The 25,414-nt window shown below is 34.4% G+C and overlaps 2 protein-coding genes across 2 annotated transcripts in view; one reads left to right on the forward strand and one right to left on the reverse strand.

The window, feature by feature from the left end:
* ECT2 (epithelial cell transforming 2) overlaps nucleotides 1-25,414 on the reverse strand; it is a 60,474-nt gene that overhangs the window by 8,286 nt on the left and 26,774 nt on the right. Inside the window, 8 exon segments of the mRNA XM_032407197.1 lie at nucleotides 5,467-5,621; nucleotides 7,155-7,293; nucleotides 10,255-10,374; nucleotides 10,755-10,833; nucleotides 19,352-19,433; nucleotides 21,229-21,325; nucleotides 21,978-22,088; nucleotides 24,103-24,171. Coding sequence (XP_032263088.1) covers nucleotides 5,467-5,621; nucleotides 7,155-7,293; nucleotides 10,255-10,374; nucleotides 10,755-10,833; nucleotides 19,352-19,433; nucleotides 21,229-21,325; nucleotides 21,978-22,088; nucleotides 24,103-24,171 — 852 coding nt within the window.
* LOC116634062 (phosphatidylinositol N-acetylglucosaminyltransferase subunit P-like) lies at nucleotides 1,653-2,100 on the forward strand. The gene has a single exon (XM_032407200.1). It carries the CDS (start codon nucleotides 1,653-1,655, stop codon nucleotides 2,055-2,057), a length of 405 nt encoding a protein of 134 aa, XP_032263091.1. The 3' UTR covers nucleotides 2,058-2,100.

A 25,414-nucleotide genomic window follows, 5' to 3' on the forward strand; every position in this document is an offset into this window, starting at 1 on the left:
GTTAACATCTCTTGACAATCTATGAGAAACCAAGTAGTTAGGACTGTGATTCAAGCTCTGCCTATCCCTGAGTCTCCCTTATCCCCATTCACATACACCTGCAAGGTTCTGCATTAACATCTCCTACATCTTATAACAGAGGGATCACATTTCCTACATTGCTATACATATGACACCATAAACTAAGCACAGCTGTAACTTTAGTTTTATGAATTTGATTTTGTTCTCATTTCATTTTCAATTTTAGTTTCATTTGATTTCATTTCAAATTTGCTTTCATTCAATCAACAAATATATATATTAAAAACCTATTTGATAGAAGTATTTTATGTTCCTAGATACAGAAGCAAATTCAGAAAAAGGATGTTTTGACACAAATATCTTTTCCTTCACAATGTTTTGTTTTCAAAGTACAAAGTAATTCATCAATGCTCACTCTAAATTGATCAACCCAAGACATTTTTAAAAAATGAAACACTGAAGGGGTGCCTGGTTGGTGCAGTCAGTTAAGCGTCAGACTCTTGGTTTCGGCTCAGGTCGTGATCTCATGGTTGTGAGATTGAGCCCCGCATTGGGCTCTGCCCTCAGCATGGAGTCTGCTTGAGATTGTCTCTCCCTCTCCCTCTCCCTCTGCCCCTCCTGCTCATCTGCACTCTCTCTCTCTCTCAAATAAATAAATAAATCTTAAAAAAAATTAAACACTGAAAGATCCAATAGAATTAGGCAGGACACAATTAGAAGCTATAAGAGAATTAACAAAAGTGACTGGTTACAAAACTAACATACATATCAAAGATTAACCTACATACAAAACAATTAGAAAACAACTTAGCTAAAATATCTCATTTATAAATGGAATTACAGAGAGAAAATTACCTAGGAATACATCTAACCAGAAATCCATGTGTCTACACTCTTTTTTTCTGGAAAGATAAAGTATCAAAAGTTGCACTGCTAAAAAAAAGACTAGTGGGACAGGTGCATATTACTGGAGTATACTTTTCTCTATTTGATTTTTTCTTATGTGCAAATATTATTTTTCTATTTAAATTAGAGAGTAAAACTCATAATATGAATATAAAATTAAATCCCTAAGCAGTTGCTAATAAAAGTGATACTTTTCTATTGCTATCTTAACTATTATTAAGCATATAATAACAACCTATGAGCTGAAAAGAGAGCAGATGGCTTCCTGTTTTCTCTCAATGAACAAATAAATTACTTCTAATTTGGTTACGGTAGATATATATGAGGTCTTTTACATTTCTAGAAGCTCTGGGTGCAGAATGACTGAAAAAGCAAGCAACTAGGTGGTTCTAGTGGCTGAGAAGACAATATAGCTGTTTGCTAAGATGTAAAGATGAAGTACTTCCTTTAGTTCTCTCTACACAGAGGAAGGTAAATAGGGCAAATCAGAAACAAAAATGTAAAGTAAGAGAAACTTCTCTTCATTATTCCAAGGTTTTTTCTACTAGTCTTCTTGTCTTATTAACAGCTCCCATTCTCTCTTCCAAATATTGAAAAACCTTACTCTGGGGGTACTGGCGTGACCTGGTCTTTCCCCAAGGTTTTCCTCTCTTGCCCCCAGAGGCTTCCTAGACAGGCACTTCCGCAGGGGACTGGACGCTGAGACTGTCTAAAGTCACAGGGAAATGGTGGGATATTCACCATCACCATTGCCAGAAAGAGCAATTTATGGCTTTGTTCTTTTCTTAAGCTCTCAATTTGGCTTCATACTATCTCTTGTGTGGGCTTTTATTCCTGAATCTTGGCTAAACTCCTTAGGCTTAACCTATTGGCCTCAAAAATACTGGGCAGTTGCACTGCCTGTCTACCTCCTCATTACTATAGTAATCGGTTATGTACTCTTATTTGGAATAAACCTGATGAGTACCTCTCCACTCAACTCCATTTATACAATCATAGACAACTATGCTAAAAATCAACAGCAGAAGAAATACCAAGAAGATGCGAGCCCAACCTTAAAAGATATTCCTATTAGTGAAGTAAACCAAATGTTCTTTTTTGCAGCCAAAGAACTTTATGTCAAAAAGTAAATTGTATGAAGACTAACACCAAGCATTTAAAGTTTTTGATGAAATAATTTTGACCATAATTATTTTTACTATCTTTTATAATATCCAATACTGAAATGTAAAAAAAAGGTGAACTTAGATTAAGTTCCATTAATATTATAAATGTTCTCAAATATTAGTTATTAATAGAATAAAATACTGCATTATTATATACCAGACTTTTTAAAAAGTAAGTACCAGTAAAAGCAAGTCCCTCCAAAAAAACCCTTACTCTATTGCTCTATATTTCCAAAATAAAATAAAAATAAAATTTATATCAGAACTAAAACTCATTTTTAATAACATACTAATATAATTCTAAAAACATTTCATGATTTAGTCAACATATCTCAAGGATTAACGACTAGAAAGGGAAGGAGTTCTTCAATAAGCCCCAAATCCACATGTACCTAAGACTAGTTCTAAAGACAGAGCTGCAGAGTTTAAGATTAGAAAGTAGTAATCAATTTCTCCCACTGCAAGACATAATATTAATTTCAGGAGAAACTGAATCTCAGCTACAGATTTATTCATGGGTGTTAATTCAAAAGAAATCTTCCAGCGTTTCTGACATCTTAAGCTAATGAGCCTACCCACATGTGAGTTATCAGACCCTTTTTTCCCTAAGCTCTCCTCTCCCACTAGTCCTCAAATGCAGATGCTAAAGAAAAAATAACTAGTATCATGGTGCCCCCCACCCTTAGCTTACGCCTCAGTGATTTCCTCAAGCTCTATAATCATATTTATAGCTCAGAGCTTCTGCTTTGGCCAAATTAAAGTAGTACCAATAACAGATATTTATATTAACAACTTATTATGGATGACTAATAACCAGCAAAATAATTAAGTACAAATCATATTAACTCCATTATAAGTATCTTCAGCTCAGAATTACTAACTCTTCTCATATATGTTCTACTTTCAGTCTATTCTTCATGTAGTTAGTTTTTAAACTTGTAACTAGAATCTCTAAGAATGAATATGGCTACTCTAAAATAGCCAGTAGTGATTTGACTAAGGTGTAAAAACTTGATTTTTAAAAGAAATATGAAGAATTAGTAGTAAAAGACCTGAACTGTAGCACTGGGCATTTAATTATCAAGTTACTTCCTCTAAACTATTCAAAGTAGGGGGAGTGAAAGAATAACATTGCTTAAATCCACTTGTTAATAAATTATACTTTTGATATTTGAGATTAGAAATCTGCAATGGCATCAGAAAGTTACTATCTGACCTTAGACAATATATTAACTTTAAGAGTATGGACCATACATTTAAAGGTTACATACTGGCAAGAGACCAAAAATATAAACCTAAGTATTCTGAGAGATAAAGCTCTCAACAGATTAAAACTCTAATCTTTAAATTCGAAATTAACAGAATATGGGACACCGTATCCATGGGGAGAAAAGATATACAAAAGGGTTTAACCAAGAATCAGAATACCTGGATTCTAATGTAAGCTTTATGTTCTTGGCCTTAATTTCACATGTAAAATAATGAGATTAGATTAGGTTTTATTTCAGCTTAAAAATTCTTATGTCATTTATAAATGGGCATGAAGAATGAAACAGTATAGAATAAAACAATTGTAAGCTCCAATTGTTTAGGGAACCCAAAATGTGTAACAGAAGGACAAAAACTACTGATTGAAAGAATCAAGAAATTTTTATTTGTTACATTGTGTGTGTGTGTGTGTGTGTGTATTTAGAAATACTCTTCTTGTTATCAAGGCAAATGTTATCAAATGGTAAGACATCAACTCAGGGCTTTTTAAAATTTACTATGTGTAGTATTTTAAATGTGGGAAAGAGCTCAACTGAAGTCAGTGAGAATATCTCAATTTACAAAATATTTCTTAGTAACAAAATTTCACAACTTCAAAGAATTTTGTGGTTTAAGTATAACTCAGGACATAGTTAAATGTTTGCTGCCATCTTGTGGCTAACATATGAAATTTTTCCATTAGCTGTTTATATTTTAGTTCTAGAATTATTAGCCATCCTGTGGCTAGTAATTCAAAAGATTGTATTTTAAGGAAAATTTTTCATGAACAGCACTTCAGTATTATGGTTATAAATTTGGAAAGGACTTCATAAGCCATGTAGTCTGATACAATAAATGTAGGAGTAATTTCTACAACAGGCAGTCACTATACTATAAGGATCCATTTTATATATGCATACTTAGACCTGTGGAAAAAAAATTCCTCCTAACAATGAACACTTTTGTAAGCTTTATAACAAAAGCTGTCTTCATCATTTTTCTAGCCAGCACTGTTGTATGCACTAGCCTTCTGTGAACCTTTTTGTGGAACAATCCTTTATTTATAACAACATATTGTTGGCCCATAGAAATTAAAAAAACAAAAACGAATCATGCTGGATGAAATGTTCTATTAATGACAATTAGGACAAATTAGTCAATCTCAGGATTTTATTCTTTGGTTTTCCCTGTCATGTCATTTACTGAAAAAGAGAAATTGAAATCTCCTGTTTATTTAAAAAAAGGGGGAGGGTCTGTTAATTGTTCTCAACATTTAGGTAGGAGGTTTTAATCAAATATTACCTACTCTATAAACCATTATAATTATACTTTAATAGCCTTCAAGGTCAGAACTTAACTATGGTAAATAAACATTTTAGTCCAACAGGAATGTCCAAGGCAATCTCCATTATAGTACTACTGTACTGAAAAGGGTCGTTTATCAATACATTCTCCTTTATGTCATTTGTATAAAGATGAAAGGGTCTATACCTGTCTATCACATGTCTCTCCCATATATAATGAAGAAATCAAATTATTTCTTAAGGGATGTAGATTTCATCCAAGATCTACTACAGGCTATCTGATTTCTGTGAGTCATTTAACTTCAGTAATCTGATTTTCTCATGTATCTGCACTTTAAGCTGTATAAGATAATTATATATTCATAATGGTATTTGATTTTCAGAGGTTGGGCTGAGAAAACTGGATTGGCAACAGGCCTGACAGAAAAAACAACTTGCTACAACTCACCTATTGCTTTCAACAAGATAAAAGAACAATAGAACAAGATTCCCTCTATTTTACAAATAGCCAGGTCAAAGAGCACCAATAAAAATCACGGGGTACTAGAACAAGTCCCAAAAGCCTCACTCAGTCAGAAAGGCACAGGAGCTATTAGGCTTTGAGGACCTATCTGTAAGCTAGGGACTCAAAATGTCTTGTGGGTCTGTACTTTAAAAAATCTTTTCCAAAACAATTTTTTAAACCAGTTTTCCTCAATTCACATAAAACTAAAACTCTCCTACATTCATAATTACCAAGTCATTAGAAATGCATAGGGTTAGTCTGAATGCATTGCAATGAAGTTAAAACTTTCATTATAATAGTCGTTTTAAGAACTTACAGCGTCTGCTTTACAAATGGTATTGGCTACATGTCGACATAGCATCTTTAGCCAGTTTTCTTTTGGAAGTTCCTCTGATGTCATCTGGAAACTGAGCAGCACATTTGCCCGCTCTGTTGGTGGCCTCACAAGCAAGGCAAAAGCATTATGGCAATCTAGGGTTCCAGAATAAGTATAAACATTAAGTGTTACTCCTTGGAAAATGATAGATTTACTCAAGTTTAGTTTCCTCAGAGCAACAAAATTCCAATAAAATTATCTCTTCTCCATCCTTCCCATCCCTCTATTTTTAACTGGACAAAGAACATCACATACTACATTGAAACACTGGAAAGAATTATAATAGTAAGTACCATGTGAGAAACCAACAAAGATAATTTACTGACATTAAGTAGTATTTTCTATGCAATCTAATATTTTCTATGAGACAGTTTTTTTGAATTAGATTATATCATTTCTTAGAATTCCAGAATTTAAGTTTTAAATTAAAATGTTATTGTAAGATTAGTTTGATAACTTAAATCAAGTGCAAAGAAATAAAATATCCAAATATCAAAACTGTTACAAAATGTTTTTGGACCAAAATGCTAAAACAGAACCTATTTTAAACAATAATTATAATCTATAATTCCAATCCAAAAATATGGAGATGATTTAAATAAATGCACTATTGTAACCCTTAATAAATCCAGAATCTGACAACCAAATAAAGACAGCAATAAAAGCTGCTGTTCAAGTTTTCTTTGTTTCTCATAAACTCAAAGTCTTCCATCATTAGACGGTGGGATCAGTAATGGAACCAGCTTACACCGTAAAAACATGATGTCTAACATCTAAAATATGGCCATGCACACACATGCCAATTAACAGATGATACTGGTTTTGGTAGGTATAAACTTTTGGTAATTGTAGGCCTTCAGAGAACCCTCCGTAACACTATCAAGGTTGAGTAAACTCTCCTTAATAAACATTTGTCCCATGTTAATTCTACCATAGTTACTTTAGGTACATTTATTCATGTACTTCTTTCCTGGTCATATCCTAAACATATTCCTAGCAATCCAGCCATTGCCAACAGGGAAGGAATAAGATGCAGAGCACAGGTAACAGATTGATTTCTTCTGGATTCTGAAGGAATAAAAGTAAGTTTTGTAAGGGTAAGAGGCTAGGTTACTGCACTATCTTGACATATAACCATTTAAAAGCTCTTTGTCCTTTAAGGGATGAAGATACCCCACAAGTTGAGATAGTATTTTCATTGAGAAAAATAAGATATCAAGTAGGTTCCTAGAGAAGAGTTGGGATAGAAATATAAGAAAAATTACTTTACCAAACTAACCAACTGTATTTAAAGATAATTTACCAGTTTAGGGGTACCTGAGTGGCTCAGTTGGTTAAGCGTCCAACTCTTGATTTCAGCTAAGGTCATGATCTCAGAGTTGTGAGATCAAGCCCCGTGTCAGGCTCCATGCTCAGTGGGGAGTCTGCTTGAGATTGTCTCTCTCCCTCTCCCTCTGCCCCTCCCCCTGCTCACGTGTGTGCATGTGCTCTCTCTCAAATAAATCTTTAAAAATAAATAAAAATAAAAAGATAATTTACCAGTTTAAAAAAAAAACAAAAGGGAGTGAATCAAACTAACAATGAATGTAAACTATTTTCATTTAGCCAAGTTTATCCAGTGAGCATACCTTCTGTTTCTCTTATGTCCAGTACCTTCTTTATCTGAGAAAGAGGCATTAGATGAATATGCTTAAGAGAAGCTGGGGGTCGGGTATGGCCAGGAGGACTCCTAAAAGTGCCAATAACCTTGTGTCGTTTTCTTGCTATCTGATTACAGAAAAAAATATGAATGAAAACAATTAAAGACCAAATGCTTAAAAATGATATTAATCACATAAATCTACATGTGATTCATTTGACTATTAGTCATTTCAGAATTACTATATGATAAGAAGCAGAGTTACCATGTGACAAATTCATACATGCATGTAATTGTGTAGCAGAAATGCTGATGTATATATGAAAAGAGCCTAAAGTCAGGAAAGCAGACAAAGGGACAAGATCTATTGAAAAGGTCCCAAAGGTGTGAAAGAACTCAGAAGCACTTTGAGAAGGAATAACATTGAAGGACAGAGGAATCTTCAACAAAAAACCTTGATCTTAGGAAGGGGAATAGTTGCTCTGAGATCTCAGTCTTGGGTTCAAAAGATAATTGATTTAAGAGCAGAATTCACAATGATCTCAGATCCTGTACAAGGCATTGAGGACAAAAAAGTAAGTAACACAGAAATGATTCTGGCTCTCGTGATATTTACATGCCATTCAGAAAGAGGCAGGGTAAAGAACTAACTAAACAATACATTATGCAAATGATACAAATTATAAACTCAAGCTACAGTGTTAAGATGTAACTTTACTTAAACCCCGAACTCCTGTAAGAGGAAAAGATAGGTAAAGTAACTCTGGAGAAGACAGGAGCAAAATCAGAAAGGACCTTATGATTCATAATGTACTATAATTCTGTGAATTTTATAAGGTTTTTAAATTTATTATTTTCATTTCCATGGAAGCCTAGTGTACTATTTTGCCTTTTTAAAAGAATGTCTTTTTTGAGGTCATAATCATCAACTGAAAGACATTAACACAAAATGACTTAGGATAAGTTACTTAATGAATTGAGATTGGTCATCATGACGAATGACACAGTATGGCTAAAAATGCACTACCCTGTGTTGGCTAATCAGAAAAGATCAAAAGGCAGTCAATATCACATTCACACTGAAGCAGAAATATGATACAGATCTATGTTACAAATCAAATATTAAGTTAATTTACATTAATATAGTTAAAATAAGCAATAAAGACTTTCTTTAAATAATTTCCACTATAAATATGAATATACTTTTAAATCAATTTGGCTAAGCAAATAATTTTAAAGTTCATTTTTAAAAAGGAAAAACAATAACAAGTACCAATACTGATGACACAAATGCTAGCACATCAAGGTAAAAACTCAAAACACAGATAAAATATAAAAAGGAATATATGTCTGTAAATCCTCAATTAGTTTAGCTTCAGTAAAACATCAACTGTCAAATTTAAGAGAAGTCAATATAGATTTTATCCACTTTAAATGTTTCTAACTTTTACCATATTCTTCACTCCAAATTTGCTAAGGATTTTTTTTTTTTAACAAGCTAAAGAATAAAAGTTTAGGATTATAAATCTTGAAGTCCAAATTGAACGTTGGCGATAGATCAGTTTCAGTTAATATGATTCTAAGATAGGGAGCTAAGATAAACTAGAACAAAAAGTCAGTGGATTTAAGAAAGTAAAAGAAATGCGGAATCGGAGTATCACATAATGGGACTCAGAAGCTACAGGAAATAACCAATGACAGGAATTAAAGAGGCAGGTAAGTCAATGAGGCAGTTATAGAAAACTTCATGGAATTTGAAGATGTATGATCAAAAATTTAAAGTAAGCCACAACTCTCTCAGGATTATGAGGATAAAATCCAGAATAGACTAGCAAAGAGGTACAGACAATGGAGTCAGTTGACCTGGGCACTTCAAGAGGAAAAACCTAAAAAAGGCTTTTAAGAGAAGCAAATAAATAGAAGTACTGAGCAACTATGTACAGTAAAACCCCACTGGAAATTGACTTCACCTAGCCCCTGTTCTCCAAAGCAACGCAGGCTGAAATTCTCCTTATGGGGGTGACAAGTAGTTCAAAATTATCTGCCTCATGATTTTTTATGACTTTTTCAGTTCAGGGTACCTTCAATTAGTGTAGTATTTTCACTGTCTTTTGTGACATTACTGACCAATAAAAAGACCATTTTTTATTAACCTCACTACAACAAAACTCTGCATTTAACACAAATCAAGTTTTGGTGAGATTTTATTACACCTGTAACTGCACATGGTTGGTTCTCTAAAATTCCCTTGTATTTCATACTTTAAATAATAATATATATAAGAGGGCAGCACTTCAAGAGAAGTAGAAAAGGATAAAAGAGGTACAGACTTTAAAGCAAAAGGAAACCCATCAAATCACTTCAATGAAAGCAAAAGCAAGTTACCTAATAACAGAAATGTCAAGAGTCTTCTGACTAATATTTGTTTTATCAAAATACACAGGTTTTTTTTTTTTCTGAGATAAAGGAAAATACACATCTTTATATCTCCCCTTAGACTGTTTAGTTGTTTAAAAATACACTATTAAGAGTTGGAAAAGCACACAAAGATGATTCAGTTTGCCCACAGAGTATGGGGGAAATGATTTAGTAGATGAGAATTTTAAATTATAATCGTACCCCATATGATATACTAACCACTCACTCACCCTAAAACCTGCTGTTTTAGGCAAAAATCAGGGGATCATAATTCATAGTAGTAAATAATCAAGTTATCCTACTCTTCAACAAAATACTGGCTCCCTCTTTGCTTGAAAAATCTACTTAAATCTCAGATTATTTTGTGGATCTTGAACAAACATACATAGAAACAGGAAGTTCCTAAAATTCTTGACCTAAGCATTTATTAGCATGAAAATAAACTAAATTTTCATTTTGACTTGGATTTTAAGTCATGACAATTTATCATACTTCTTAGTATTAAGTCTTCTCTTAAAAGCATTCTATTAATATTAAACCAACAAGTGGTCTCAAAAGTGATTAAGTTTACTTTAACTTGTATATTATACTTCAGTCAAAGCTTGGCTTTAAATATTCAGGCAAGTCACACAAATCAGCAGTGTTATTATATACATTAAGTACAAATTTACCTCCAGGCAGTCATTGAAGAGAAAGAGAGTTACTTGCTCTCCTCTGTCACAGGGGTGTTCACCTAGAGAAACTGTTTCAACTCGTTGGACTAAGCTTCGGTGAGAAGACAAAAGATTAGCCTGTATAGATTGAAAATATTAGTAAATGAGATCACTTGGTAGTAATCTTTTTAAAGTTATCATTTAAAAAAAAATGGTGCCGGGGTGCCTGGGTGGCTCAATTGTTTAAGCATCTGGCTCTTGATTTTGGCTCAGGTCATTATATCAGGGATCGAGCCCTATGTTGGGCTCTGTGCTCAGTGGGGAGTCTGTCTGAGATTCTTTCTCTCCCTCTCCCTCTGCCCCTCCCCACCCTCCAGAATAAATAAATCTTTAAAAAAAAAGAAAGAAAAGAAAGAAAGAAAAAGAAGATGCTGCCAAGATTCTGTTTATATTAAAAGTATACAATCTAAATAATAAGAAAGAAAATAAATTGACAATCATCAAAAATGAATACTTACTGGGCATCCATCTACTTCATAAACAACATCAAAAATTTGCTTTTGGGCTTCCGTTTTTCTCTTATCTTCATTAATATGGCTGAAAAATTAATAAGTTTAGTTTTAAAACTTCAACTTTTAAAACAATAAAATATGAAAACTGCATACAAAGATATCTCGTGTCACAAAAAAAGATCTTCCATGTGAGTCTATCTTAATTTTGACAACTGAATCAGTTAAAATACTTCCTAAAAGTAGCCTATTATATTAAAAAAAATTCCATAGAATCCTTCAGAAAATTGTTTTACTATCTTCTTTCTGTATTATTTTTTTACTATACTCACTATATACTTCCTAAAATACAGTAAACCTATACAAACTTCAGGTTAACAGTTCTAAATGTAAGTTCATTTAAGGTTTTATGTAGGTCATTCCCAAGTCATATGCTAATCATTTTATTGAAACAAAAATGAAGACTACTGCTTCCATACAAGATGAAGAAGGAAAGGATACACCTTCTTCCTGAAACAACTAAAAAACTGTCAAGATATAAAGAAACAGGGTTGGGGGGCGCCTGGGTGGCTCAGTCGTTAAGTGTCTGCCTTCGGCTCAGGTCATGATCCCAGGGTCCTGGGATCGAGCCCTGCATCGGGCTCCCTGCTCAGCGGGAAGCCTGCTTCTCCCTCTCCCACTCCCTCTGCTTGTGTTCCCTCTCTCATTGTGTCTCTCTCTGTCAAATAAATAAATAAAATCTTCAAAAAAGAAAGAAAAAGAAAAAAAACAGGGTTGGGGCGCCTGGGTGGCTCAGTTAGTTAAGCGTCCAACTCTTGATTGTGCCTTAGGTCATGATCTCAGGGTCATGAGATCAAGCCTGGCTCCACTCTGTGCTGGGTGTGGAGTCTGTTTGGGATTCTCTCTCTCCCCTTGTGCCCCAGCCACAACCTTACCCCCCCACCCACCCCCAAGAACAGGGTGCTCTCTCTCAGAAAGAAAAGAAAAGAAAAGAAAAAAGAAAAGAAAAGAAAGAAGGGTTGTCAAGACACTGGGAAGTCAATTCCTATGAGACAGGAGACAAATAAGGCAAGCCCAACTTAATGCTGTCTATAAAGACACATTTTAGATTCAAAGACATAAATAGGCTGAAAGTTAAATGAAAGAAATACTCTACCCAACAACAATAAAATACACATTCTTCTCAAGTGTATATGGACCATTTTCCAGGTTAGGCCATAAAATAAGCCTCAAAAATTCTGAAAGGATTGAAATAATACGAAGTATCTCCTCCCACAACAATGGGGTAAAATTAGAAATAACAAAAGGAAACTTTGGAAATTCACAAGTATGTGGGAATTAAACAACACACTCCTAAATTACCAATGGGTCAAGAAGAAATCATAAGGAAATTAGAAAATACTTAGGGAAAAAAAAAAACACAACATACAAAATTTATAGTATACAACTAAAGCAGTACCTATAAATTTTTAGCTCTAAATGCACATATAATAAAAAACAATTTCATCAATGGGGAAAAACTGAGAGCTTTCCCCCTAAGGTCAGGAACGCGGCAGGGATGTCCACTATCACCACTGCTATTCAACATAGTATTGGAAGTCCTAGCCACAGCAATCAGACAACAAAAAGAAATAAAAGGCATCCAAATCGGCAAAGAAGAAGTCAAACTCTCACTCTTTGCAGATGATATGATACTTTATGTGGAAAATCCCAAAGACTCCACCCCAAAACTGCTAGAACTCATACAGGAATTCAGTCAAGTGGCAGGATATAAAATCAATGCACAGAAGTCAGTGGCATTCCTATACACCAACAACAAGTCAGAAGAAAGAGAAATTAAGGAGTCGATCCCATTTACAATTGCACCCAAAACCATAAGATACCTAGGAATAAATCTAACCAAAGAGGCAAAGGATCTGTACTCAGAAAACTATAAAATACTCATGAAAGAAATTGAGGAAGACACAAAGAAATGGAAAAACGTTCCATGCTCATGGATTGGAAGAACAAATATTGTGAAGATGTCAATGCTACCTAGAGCAATCTACACATTAAATGCAATCCTATCAAAACACCATCCACTTTTTTCAAAGAAATGGAACAAATAATCCTAAAATTTGTATGGAACCAGAAAAGACCCCGCATAGCCAGAGGAATGTTGAAAAAGAAAAGCAAAGCTGGCGGCATCACAATTCCGGACTTCCAGCTCTACTACAAAGCTGTCATCATCAAGACAGTATGGTACTGGCACAAAAACAGGCACATAGATCAATGGAACAGAATAGAGAGCCCAGAAATGGACCCTCAACTCTATGGTCAACTAATCTTTGACAAAGCAGGAAAGAATGTCCAATGGAAAAAAGACAGTCTCTTCAACAAATGGTGTTGGGAAAATTGGACAGCCACATGCAGAAGAATGAAACTGGACCATTTCCTTACACCACACACAAAAATAGACTCCAAATGGTTGAAAGACCTCAATGTGAGACAGGAGTCCATCAAAATCCTAAAGGAGAACACAGGCAGCAACCTCTTCGACCTCAGCCGCAGCAACTTCTTCCTAGAAACATCGCCAAAGGCAAGGGAAGCAAGGGCAAAAATGAACTCTTGGGACTTCATTAAGATAAAAAGCTTTTGCAAAGCAAAGGAAACAGTCAACAAAACCAAAAGACAACTGACAGAATGGGAGAAGATATTTGCAAATGACATATCAGATAAAGGGCTAGTATCCAAAATCTATAAAAAACTCATCAAACTCAACACCAAAAGAACAAAGAATCCAATCAAGAAATGGGCAGAAGACATGAACAGACATTTTTCCAAAGAAGACATCCAAATGGCCAACAGACACATGAAAAAGTGTTCAATATCGCTCGGCATCAGGGAAATCCAAATCAAAACCTCAATGAGATACCACCTCACACCAGTCAGAATGGCTAAAATTAACAAGTCAGGAAACGACAGATGTTGGCGGGGATGCGGAGAAAGGGGAACCCTCCTACACTGTTGGTGGGAATGCAAACTGGTGCAGCCACTCTGGAAAACAGTATGGAGGTTCCTCAAAAAGTTGAAAATAGAGCTACCATATGATCCAGCAATTGCACTACTGGGTATTTACCCCAAAGATACAAAAGTAGGGATCCGAAAGGGTACGTGCATCCCGATGTTTATAGCAGCAATGTCCACAATAGCCAAACTGTGGAAAGAGCCAAGATGTCCATCGACAGATGAATGGATAAAGAAGATGTGGTATATATATACAATGGAATATTATGCAGCCATCAAAAGGAATGAGATCTTGCCATTTGCAACGATGTGGATGGAACTGGAGGGTATTATGCTGAGCGAAATAAGTCAAACAGAGAAAGACATGTATCATATGACCTCACTGATATGAGGAATTCTTAATCTCAGGAAACAAACTGAGGGTTGCTGGAGTGGGGGGTGGGGTGGGAGGGATGGGGTGACTGGGTGATGGACACTGGGGAGGGTATGTGCTCTGGTAAGCGCTGTGAATTGTGCAAGACTGTTGAATCTCAGATCTGTACCTCTGAAACAAATAATGCAATATATGTTAAGAAAGAAAAAAAGAAGAAGAAGAATGTAGCAGGAGGGGAAGAATGAAGGGGAGGAAATCGGAGGGGGAGAAGAACCATGAGAGACGATGGACTCTGAAAAACAAACTGAGGGTTCTAGAGGGGAGGGGGGTGGGAGGATGGGTTGGCCTGGTGATGGGTATTGGGGAGGGCACGTTCTGCATGGAGCACTGGGTGTTATGCACAAACAATGAATCATGGAACACTATATCTAAAACTAATGATGTAATGTATGGGGATTAATATAACAATAAAAAAAAAATTGAAAAAAAAAAAGAAAAAAAAAAAACAATTTCAAATCAATAACCTAAACATGTGAGTTACTGATTTAAGATTATTGATTTAAGACACCAGGGGAAGAAAAAGTAAATCTAAAGCAAGCAGAAAGAAAGAAATCATAGAATAGAAATTACTGAAAGAGAGAATACAAAAAATAACAGAAAATTCAACAAAATTATTTGGCTCTTTGGAAAGATTGACAATATTGACAATCCTTTAGCTAGGCTGGCCAAGAAAAAAAAAGAAGACACAAATTACTAAAATCAGGAATAAAAGATGGGACATCACTACCAACCTTACAGAAATACAAGGGATTATGAGAACACTATGGACAACTACATGCCAACAAATTAGATAGCTTAGATGTAATGGACAAATTCCTACAAAGACACAAACTATAGAAACTGGCTCAAGAAGAAATAAAAAGTCTTAATAGATCCCTAACAATAAATTCAATTAGTAATTTTTAAAACCCAAATGAGTTCACTGATGAATTCTACCAAACACCTAAAGAATTAGTACCAATTCTTCCCAAGTTCTTCCAAAAAATAGGAGAAGGAAACACTTTCCAAAGTAGTCTATAAAACCAATATTAGCCTGATACCAAAGCCAGAAGACATCACTAGAAAATTGTAGACCAATATCCCTTATGAATATAGACACCAAAACCCTCAACAAAATACTAGCAAACCAAATCCAGCAACACATAAGAAAGATTATGCACCATAACCAAGTAAGATCTTATCCCAGGAAATACAAGCTTGAGTAAACAAGCAAAAATCAATAAATGTAATACACCACACCAATAGAATAAGGGACAAATACTACATGATCACTTAAATAGAGAAAAAGCATTTGACAAAATCCAATGCCCTGGGGCGCCTGGGTGGCTCAGTTGGTTAAGCAACTGCCTTCGGCTCAGGTCATGATCCTGGAGTCCCGGGATCGAGTCCCGCATCGGGCTCCCTGCTCAGTGGGGAGTCTGCTTCTCCCTCTGATCCTCCCCCTCTCATGCTCTCTGTCTCCCATTCTCTCTCTCAGATAGATAAATAAAAAATCTTAAAAAAAAATCCAATGCCCTTTCATGATAAAAACACTCAACAAACTAGAAATAAATAAGGACTTCCTCAATCTAATAAAGGGAATCTATAAAAGTCCCAAAGCTACCATCATACTCAATAGTGAAAAACTGAATGCTTTCCCCCTAAAATCAGTAACAGGACAAGGATGTTCACTCTTACCACTTCTGTTTAACATTGTGGTGGAGCTTCTGGCCCCAGCAATTAGCACATGAAAAAATGCTCAACATCATTTGTCATTAAAGGAAACAAGTCAAAACTATAATGAGATATCAATAGATATACACATCTATTAAAATTTCACAAATTAAAATAACCATCTGAGAGTTAGTAAGAACAGAGAACCACTGAAATTCACCATATACTGTTGGTAGGAATGTGAAATAGTACAACTATTTTGGAAACAGTTTGGCAATTTTTAAAAAATTATACTTACACCTATTACATGACCTAGCCATTCCTACCACTAAGTATTTATCCAAGAGAATGGAGAGCATATATTCATACAAAGACTTGTTCACAAATGTTCAGACCAGCTTTATTTGTAAGAGTCAGAGACAGGGAAACAATCAAAATGTTCACCAACACATGAATGGATACATCAGTTGTGGTACATCCATACAATGGAAAACAATAATAAGCAATGCACTACTGATAAGAGCAACAGTGAGGACTAATCTCAAAATAATCATGCTGAGTGAAAGAAGACTGACAAAAGAATAATATACTGTCACTGTCTATTTAGATAAAATCCTAGAAAATGCAAATTATACTGACAAAAACAATAGCAGTTGTTACCCTGGCATGAGCAGGACTTGGGAGAGGCAGGAAAAGGGATTACCAAAAGGCATGAGTAAACTTTTGGAGGTGACAGAAATGTCCCTTACCTTGATGGTAGTTAATGATGGTTTCATGGGAGTGTATATATACCAAAATTAATCAAACTACATTTGAAACATAATATAGTTTAAAAAACAAAAATAAAAAACACATACATACTAAAGCTACTAGAGCATAGATCTGTAACAAATTAATCTGTATAAACTAAGCATGTGTGGGTGCCTGGGTGGCTCAGTCGGTTAAGCGTCTGCCTTCAGCTCAGGTCATGATCCCAGGGTCCTGGGATTGAGTCTGCATCGGGCTCCCTGATTAGCAGTGAGTCTGCTTTTCCCTCTGCCCTTCCCCCCCACTTGTGCATGCTCTCTCTCTCGCTCGCTCTCAAAAATAAATAAAAATTAAAAACAATAAGTAATCTAAGCATGTGTAACTAAGTTGTAAGAATCTAATTTTAGGGAGTTTTCGTTTGCTTAAATGGCAAGGACTAGTTAATTGGCACTATCTCTTTTATTTCCTTTACCTGAAGCACTATCTCTTTTATTTCCTTTACCTGAAAAATTATAGTTGTTTCAATCAACCATAATAAGCATTTAAAACCTAAGCTAAATATTCAAAAATCTCAAGAACTCAGATGTGGCCAAACTCTATTAGGTTTATAAATCAGCATCACAATTCAACATTAAAATAGCAGCTCCTATAACTCAACATTTACTGAAAACCTATTATGAGCACATCATTTAGGATAAGGATATATTAGAAAGATTCTTAAATTCTCAGAAAGCTTAAATAATGTTGAAAAAGAAAGAAATCTTTAATCATCTGTCTTATCAGTATGGCTCATTATCCCTAAAGCAGCCAACTGATATAGTCTAAAGGAGATAACAGGTCAAATGACTATTCCCTACTTAGGTTACTCTATAATCTTTGTTTATAAAACATATTATATATAAATAACAAACACTATAGGCTACCATCAAAATAATACTGGTAAAGTACTCTACACACCAAACAAGTAAATTGGGCAAGTAATAACCTTTCAGCTTTCTCTTTTGTGAAGATTAAGTTAACACTGACTGTCTACTTCATAGTTTGCTGAAAGGATCAAGGTAAATTATGTGCAGAGTATGTTAAACCATGAAGTGTTGAAAAAAACTATTATCCTGGCCCTAAAATAACAAAGCAAAAGCATGAAGCCTGGCTGATCGACATATAAAATATACATAAGCAAAAACAGAAGCTGTTATTCGCTAATTTGAACATTATTCTACTGCTGGACCCTCTCTCTAGAGCTAAGTATTTTAAGAAACTCTGTTTCATATAGAAGCACCTCAGGAAATCTCAGAAATCATTTAACTAGATCTATTAAACATGTTGATGACATAAAGTCCAAAGAGTTAAAGTGCCCTCACCCTCCATGAGGCAAAACAATAGCAACAGTTTTCATTTCTGATTATAATAATCAAGAAAGATCATTTCTGGGGTGCCTGGGTGGCTCAGTCGGTTAAGCATCTGCCTTTGGCTCAGGTCATGATCCTGGGATGGAGCCCCACATCCGGCTCCCTGCTCGGTGGGGAGCCTGCTTCTTCCTCTCCCTTTGTTGTTCCCCCTGCTTGTGCTCTCACTCACTCTATCTCAAATGAATAAATAAAATCTTTTAAAAAAAATTAAAATGTAAAAAATAAAAATAAATAAATAAAAGAAAGATCATTTAAGTTTATTTACTTATTTATTTTTAAATAATCTCTATACCCAACGTGGGGCTTGAACTCATGACCCCTAAAAAGATGTGGTACACACACACACACACACACACACACACACACACACACACACAATGGAATATTACTCAGCCATCAAAAAAATGAAATCTTGCCATTTGCAATGACGTGGATGGAATTAGAGGGTATTATGCTAAGTGAAATAAGTCAATCAGAGAAAGACAATTATCATATGATTTCACTCATATGTGGAATTTAAGAAACAAAATAGAGCACAGGGGAGGGAAGGGAGAGAAAAACTAAAATGAGATGAAAATAGAGAGGGAGGCAAACCATAAGAGACTCTTAATCATAGGAAACAAACTAAGGGTTGCTGGAGGGGAGGGAGGTGGGGGGTAACTGGGCATTAAGGAGGGCATGTGATGTAATGAGCACTGGGTGTTATACTATATAAGACTGATGAATCACTGAACTCTACCTCTGAAACTAATACACTATATATTAATTGAATTTAAATTAAAAAAAGATCATTTCTGATTAGAGCTACATCTCCAAGTTAGACCTACAGTAATTAGCCTAAGTTTAACAATCAATCACCCAAGTCAATTCCACAGAGTTTATACTTTAATACATTTCCAACCAACCCTATCAATTTATACTCCATTAAATTCAAGGTAAGAAACAAAAAGTCAAAACTAAAAGTGAAAGAAGTATTATAAATCTTTTCTTTTTATTTCACCACAGTCAACTTTCTGAGTTACATTTGAGGAGTTTAAATGAAGACAAGAACATGCTATGCCTGGAGGTATATGAAGAACATGTCCAGAAGTACATTTATAACATCACCAAATTTCTCAATCAATGTTACTTTCTATGCATAATAGTTTAATACCTTAAGAAATAAATGTTTTTGATTAATCAATGTATTCTTACAATACTTCTCTCATTTTAATGTGTAACTACATTATTAGAAAAATAATTTAGATAACACTTTATAAAAATTTGCTATTGATATTTTTTCTTCATTTATGATTCTAATTGTTCTACACTTCAATTTTAATCTAGAAAACAATAAGAAATTGAAATAATGCACTTACGTCATTACTTCCTTTAGTGATCCAATAGCTTTTTCTAGAGTGCTTTTGTCAGGATTTTCTTCAGCTGTATGCTTCTTAAGATCTGTTATGATAAAATGGTTTTTTCCCATGATTAGAAAAACAGTAGTAAAAAAAAAAAAAAGTAGTTTTTTTATCTGACTTCAAAATACTGTCCATCTTGGAGCACCTGGGTGGCTCAGTTGGTTAAGTGTCTGACTTCGGTTCTGGTCATGATCTCAGGGTCCTGGGATAGCACCCCACGTCAGGGAGCTCAGCGGCGACCTGTCTGCTTATCCCTCTCCCTCTGCCTCTCCCCCTGCTCATGCTCTCTCTCTCTCTCTCTCAAATAAATAAATAAAATCTTTAAAAAAAATAAAATAAAATGTTGTCCATTTTGATATAGACTGATTAATTTTTTAAAGATATTATCTAAGCTTTACTTCAAAAAAAGTTTTTCCATGTTCTCTTAGGAGCTCTCTTCTTACACATTTGTTAAGGTTTCCACACTTTTATTGACTAAATTCTCAGAATATGTACAGATTTTCTTACACTGCTATCTCAATTCCCTTTTAGTAAAGCTTGGGGACACTTAGGTTCCTCAGGCTCTCTCCACAGTGCTGAATGAAAACACACAATCCTCAATTAGCTGAGAAGTCATTATATGTTGTATTTCATGTGGGGGCCCATGGCTCAATAACAGAGAGCATTTGGTAACCTTGAAAGCAGGTTTTGTTTAACTTAGAAGTTCATGACACGCTGACACTTTGACTCCTATAGAGGTTAAGCTCCCTATGCCATGTTCCATCTGATGGTTCCCTAGTACCATGCCCACCCGATCTCATAAGAGAAAGGCTTAGAAACTATTTGATGGATTTCTAAATATACTTAATAAAAAATAATGAAGTAAATAATCCAAAAAAAAGCTTTATAAAGTTAAATCACACTTTGTTCATGCAGTCTCCTTATAATCTAAAAAAAACAGGACAGCTTTTAAAGATGGGGGAAATCATCTTATAAACTAGCTATTCTAACCTACATTAGATGACCTTAAAAACAACAAAAATGATCAATTTTTTAAATTACTACAACTCATACATTACCCAAAATATTTTAAAGAGAAAAATAGATTAAACAGTCACAAAATTAGCCTCTTTATCTGCTGCTATCCATAATAATGTGCTTAAGGTTTGGGGAACAAAATGCTTTATTACAGACTTATTCCTGTCTGTAATTTAGTTTTCATACTTAATTTTAAAAAATATAAAAACTGACCCTGTTCTAAAAATATTCACTACTTCAGTCAGCTAAATGTAAAGGCATATACATATGCTTTTCTTCTGCTAGAGGCAAAATTTATTCATAAAAATTAACTGTAAAAAAATAAAATTAACTCTCTTTAAGCTCCAGAATAAATGGATTCAGGCTTCAAGAATGTTCTGCACAATCTAAGAAAGAAAGTAAGCATTAGACCAAGTATACAGATTTTATAAAGATTCAGAGAAGGACTAACTAACTTGAGACATGAATCATCTCTCATCTTGTGATTTTTGTGGGTGAATTTTGTTTACATGGATATAAATTGATTTTGACTTAATGACACACCATGAAATAAATGTAAGGCTTTTGGTAGAGAAACAAAAACTAAAATAACAGTCAATGTAATTGATACGATAACAAATAAAGCATTTTAGGAGACTTAATTATTGTAGTACCTGTGATTTTAAGATTATCCATAAAGGTATTTTCTATGTAAGACATAAACTTTAATGCTGAAATCTAAGAAAACTATGAAAATGAAAAGAATTTCAAAATTTTTAGAGCAAAACAATTCCATAAAAAAACATCCAAAGTAGTCTGAAAACAGATCAGACAAGTACCATTTAAAAGTAACGCAACACTGGGTAACCTCTGTACCGGTCGAATGAGAAGTTCAACAAGGCTTTGCCGTCCACATTCTGGTTTAGCTTGGTTTATCTGAAAGGAATTAATTTAACAATAAAAAAGGTTTTCTGCAAAGATTAAACGCCTTACATTTATTAGAGTACACCTTATCACTAGTGCCCTGAAAAGAACTAATAGAAGAGATGGGGTGGCAGTTGTTCTCTGGAAGATTACTGTGGTTGAATAATCTTCCAGGACCTGAAATGACCTCCTGGCCACTCAAGGATTAGCATCTTAAACACAAAGTGAGTTTCTCTGCACACTCCTATAAATTCCATCTTAAGTTTCTCCTGAGTCTACACCATTCACAAGAAAAAACAGTTTTTGAGGTATTAAGTATGCTGATACCATTGAGTAAACAAAATAAAGCACTGGTAAAGAAAAAAAAAATTTCCTTAAAGGCAAAACCAAATCACACTGACAAATGTTTGAGAACTAAAACATGTATAACTTTAAAAAATATGAGTACCTACAGACAACATTTTCACTCACTCAGCTCCCTCATGGCCTCTGCTATCTAAATCTTCTGAAGCCTAATATCACTGCCACTCTCAGGTCTGGCTAAAGTTAACAGGTTAAACATTAAGGTATTCTTACATGGATAGATTTTTACTAAAAGCATAATTTAAATGAACTCCCTCAGAAATTATCCTCAGATTTTTTATTTGAAAGAAACGCATGTTACCTTCAGAAAAGCATGAAATCTTGGTTTCTGTTTTTCACATTTAATAATTGTTTCCTTGCTCATTTCAAAGAAGTTTACAAAGGGAGGGTAGGTTTTTACCAAATCTTTTGACTAGGAAGAAGAAGAAAAAACACATTAATTTGTTATACATGTTACCCTTAGATAATGAAATTTAAAGCCAAATAATAAATAGTCAAAATCCGACATACTGGATGTAAAAGAGAAATTTAAAATAAGTTTCTTCTCAAGTTAAATATAGAAATTTTATGAATTTCTCATTAATGAGTTAATTGCTAACCAAAATGCATCAACTGGTACATATAGCCTAAAACTTGAAAAGCAAAGACTCAGAATCGAAAGTATACTAATGCTTATTGTATTGACATAAACATGACAAAGTTTAAAAACTTCTGTAAGTTCAGAATATAGTAATTAGTACCCAAGAACACGCTATTATTTATTGACGAATCCAAACCACCATTTAAAAGATCAATTATATTACCCAAAAACGCAACAACAAAAAAAGGGAAAATGTCTTGGCTAACTGAGGAGACTAACAGGTATCAAAAAGATATGTGACACAATAGCCAAAATATGGAAAGAGCCCAGATGTCCATTGAGGGATGAATGTATAAAGAAGATGTGGTACACACACATACATACAATGAAATATTACTCAGCTATCAAAAAGAATGAAATCTTGCCATTTGCAACGACATGGATGGAACCACAATATGGTATTATGCTAAGTGGAAGAGTCAATCAGGGAAAGATACCAAATGATTTCACTCACACGTGGAATTTAAGAAACAAAACAGATCAACATAGGGGAAGGGAAGAAAAAATAAAATGAGATGAAAACAGAGAGGGAGGCAAACCATAAGAGACTCTTAACTCTAGGAAACAAACTGAGGGTTGCTGGAGGGGAGGGCGTGGGAGGATAGGGTAACTGGGTAATGGGCATTAAGAAGGACACTTGAAGGCGCCTGGGTGGCTCAGTTGGTTAAGCGACTGCCTTCGGCTCAGCTCATGATCCTGGAGTCCCAGGATCGAGTCCCACATCGGGCTCCCTGCTCGGCGGGGAGTCTGCTTCTCCCTCTGCCCTTCCCCCCTCTCATGCTCTCTCTCTCTCTCTCTAAAAAAAAAAAAAATAAATATTAAAAAAAAAAAAAAGGACACTTGAAGTAATGAGCACTGGATGTTGTACGCAACTGACAAATCACTAAATTCTACCTCTGAAACTAAAAAAAAAAAAAAAAAAGATGTGACCAAAAAAAAGAAGAGAAAAAGATATGTGACAATAATCTGCATATTTGGAATTCTCAACCAACCAGAAAAAAAACATGTAAGACTACATGGTAAGGATGGAAGTTAGAAGGTTTCAGAAAAGTGTATGTGCCAGAACTCAAGGAATTGAAACCTATAAATTATATTCAAAGAGACTGATAGACACTTATAAACCCTATTCACAGCACCTCTTTCAAAATGAATTTACTTTATTTGATAAAATTAAGTTATGTGGTTCCTACCCTAGTAAAAAAAAAAAAAAAGTTCATTAGAAGCTTTTATGCAGAGGAAACACAATGACAGCAAAAAAATGGTATCAACTATAAAGAAAAAAACCTCAATTACAGAAAATTTTTTTAAAGAATCAATCTGTGGGGGTGCCTGAGTGGCTCAGTCGGTTAAGTGGCTGCCTTCAGCTCAGGTCATGATCCTGGGGTCCTGGGATCGAGCCCCGCGTCTGGCTCCCTGCTCAGTGGAGAGCCTGCTTCTCCCTCTCCCTCTGCCTACTTGTGCTCTCTATCTCTCTGTCAAATAAATAAATAAAATCTTAAAAAAAAAAAAAAATCAATCTGTGACGGGCAAATAACTTGATATATATAAAATGATTACAGCACAGTATGACAATTAGTGCTCCTAACAATGACCTTGGGGTTTCAAGAAAGTGTTAACTTATATATAGCAAATATGTTTCAGAAGAACACTTCCAATAATTTTACAAACACAACTATGTCAAAGTTTTGAAAGCTCTCACATTTAAACAAGTAACTGTCATTCCCTGCAAGTACTTAATGAGATGATGCTTTAGCCTGAAATCTTAAAAAAGAAATAAAATACTTACATATTTAAGAAAGATGTCACCAATGCTTTTGCTCTCATCCCAATTAACAATAAGGTCTTCAAGATCATCCTAAAAGAGCACAAATTGAAACATATAAGCTTGAACTTGACAGTCCCTTAAACATCTTTCAATATTTTTGAAATATCTGAAAGAAGCACCTTACAAAGTATCTTAATTTGATGTGCAAAACAATTAATATAACACATTCTTTCTCCTTAACAAGGAATTAACTTTTTGACTAGAAGGAAAATATCCTTTGAAAAATAATTAAGAAAATATAAAGAGTATCAAGTCAGTAAGACTAAGCCTAACTTTCCAAATTGATATGACAGCTCAACATCTTTTCCTATTAACTATAAAGCTGATTGTCATTATTAATTACAGAAAACTACTTTCGATCTTGCTGCTAAAGCATCTTATTTAACATCAGCTATTTGAAACTGTAATCTCTAACAGGTCAGCAAATTTTACTTAAAGGGCCAGACGGTAAATATTTTAAACCTTGCAGACCATATGGTTTCTGTTACAAGTACAAATACAAGTCCTTGTACTGTGGAAGCAGCCAGACAATTCATAAGCAACTGAATGTGGCTGTGTTTCAATAAACCTTTCTTTACCAAAACAAGCAAAACTATGAAAGTCCAAAACTGACTGGATTTGGTCCATCAACTATAGTTTGCATATTCCTGATCTATAAAACTTTTCTATCATCATCCTAAAATATGAAATATTTATAAAAAATTAAGACATGTAAAAGCATTATAAGATAATAAAACACAAATCAGATGATAAAATGAGATGCCAAGAAATGATACATTCCCTAATTGAAATCCTAAAAGTGACTTTAAAGTAGAAATTAATCAATAAGCTCTTATAACCAAAAGTTCTCCAAGTGTCAGCGACAGGCCCCCCAGGACATCTTTTTAGTGGGATTCATGAGATTAAAACTATTTTCATTACAATACTAAAGCTCTATTTGATTTTTCCACTCTAACTCTCTCAAATCATACAGTAGAGTTTCCCACAGGCTACATGATGTGTGAGATACTGCAACAGACTGAATTCAGAAGCAGATATGAGAAAGTCTTCTCTTAAACCAGACAGAAAAAATGTAAAACAGTGTCACTCTTCTCACTATTTCTGCTTTGGAAATTAGTTATTCTCCATAAAGATTATATGCTACCCACATAATGAGTTATTATTGTTTTAAATGTATTAATATAATTTTTAAAATAGATTGGATATCCACATGCAAAAAGATGAACCCTCACTTTACCCAAAAATTAATTCAAAATGGATTACAGACCTAACT

This window comes from Phoca vitulina, unplaced genomic scaffold (assembly GCF_004348235.1).
Source record: "Phoca vitulina isolate PV1807 unplaced genomic scaffold, GSC_HSeal_1.0 scaffold8, whole genome shotgun sequence".
In the NCBI taxonomy this organism is placed as follows: Eukaryota; Metazoa; Chordata; class Mammalia; order Carnivora; family Phocidae; genus Phoca; species Phoca vitulina.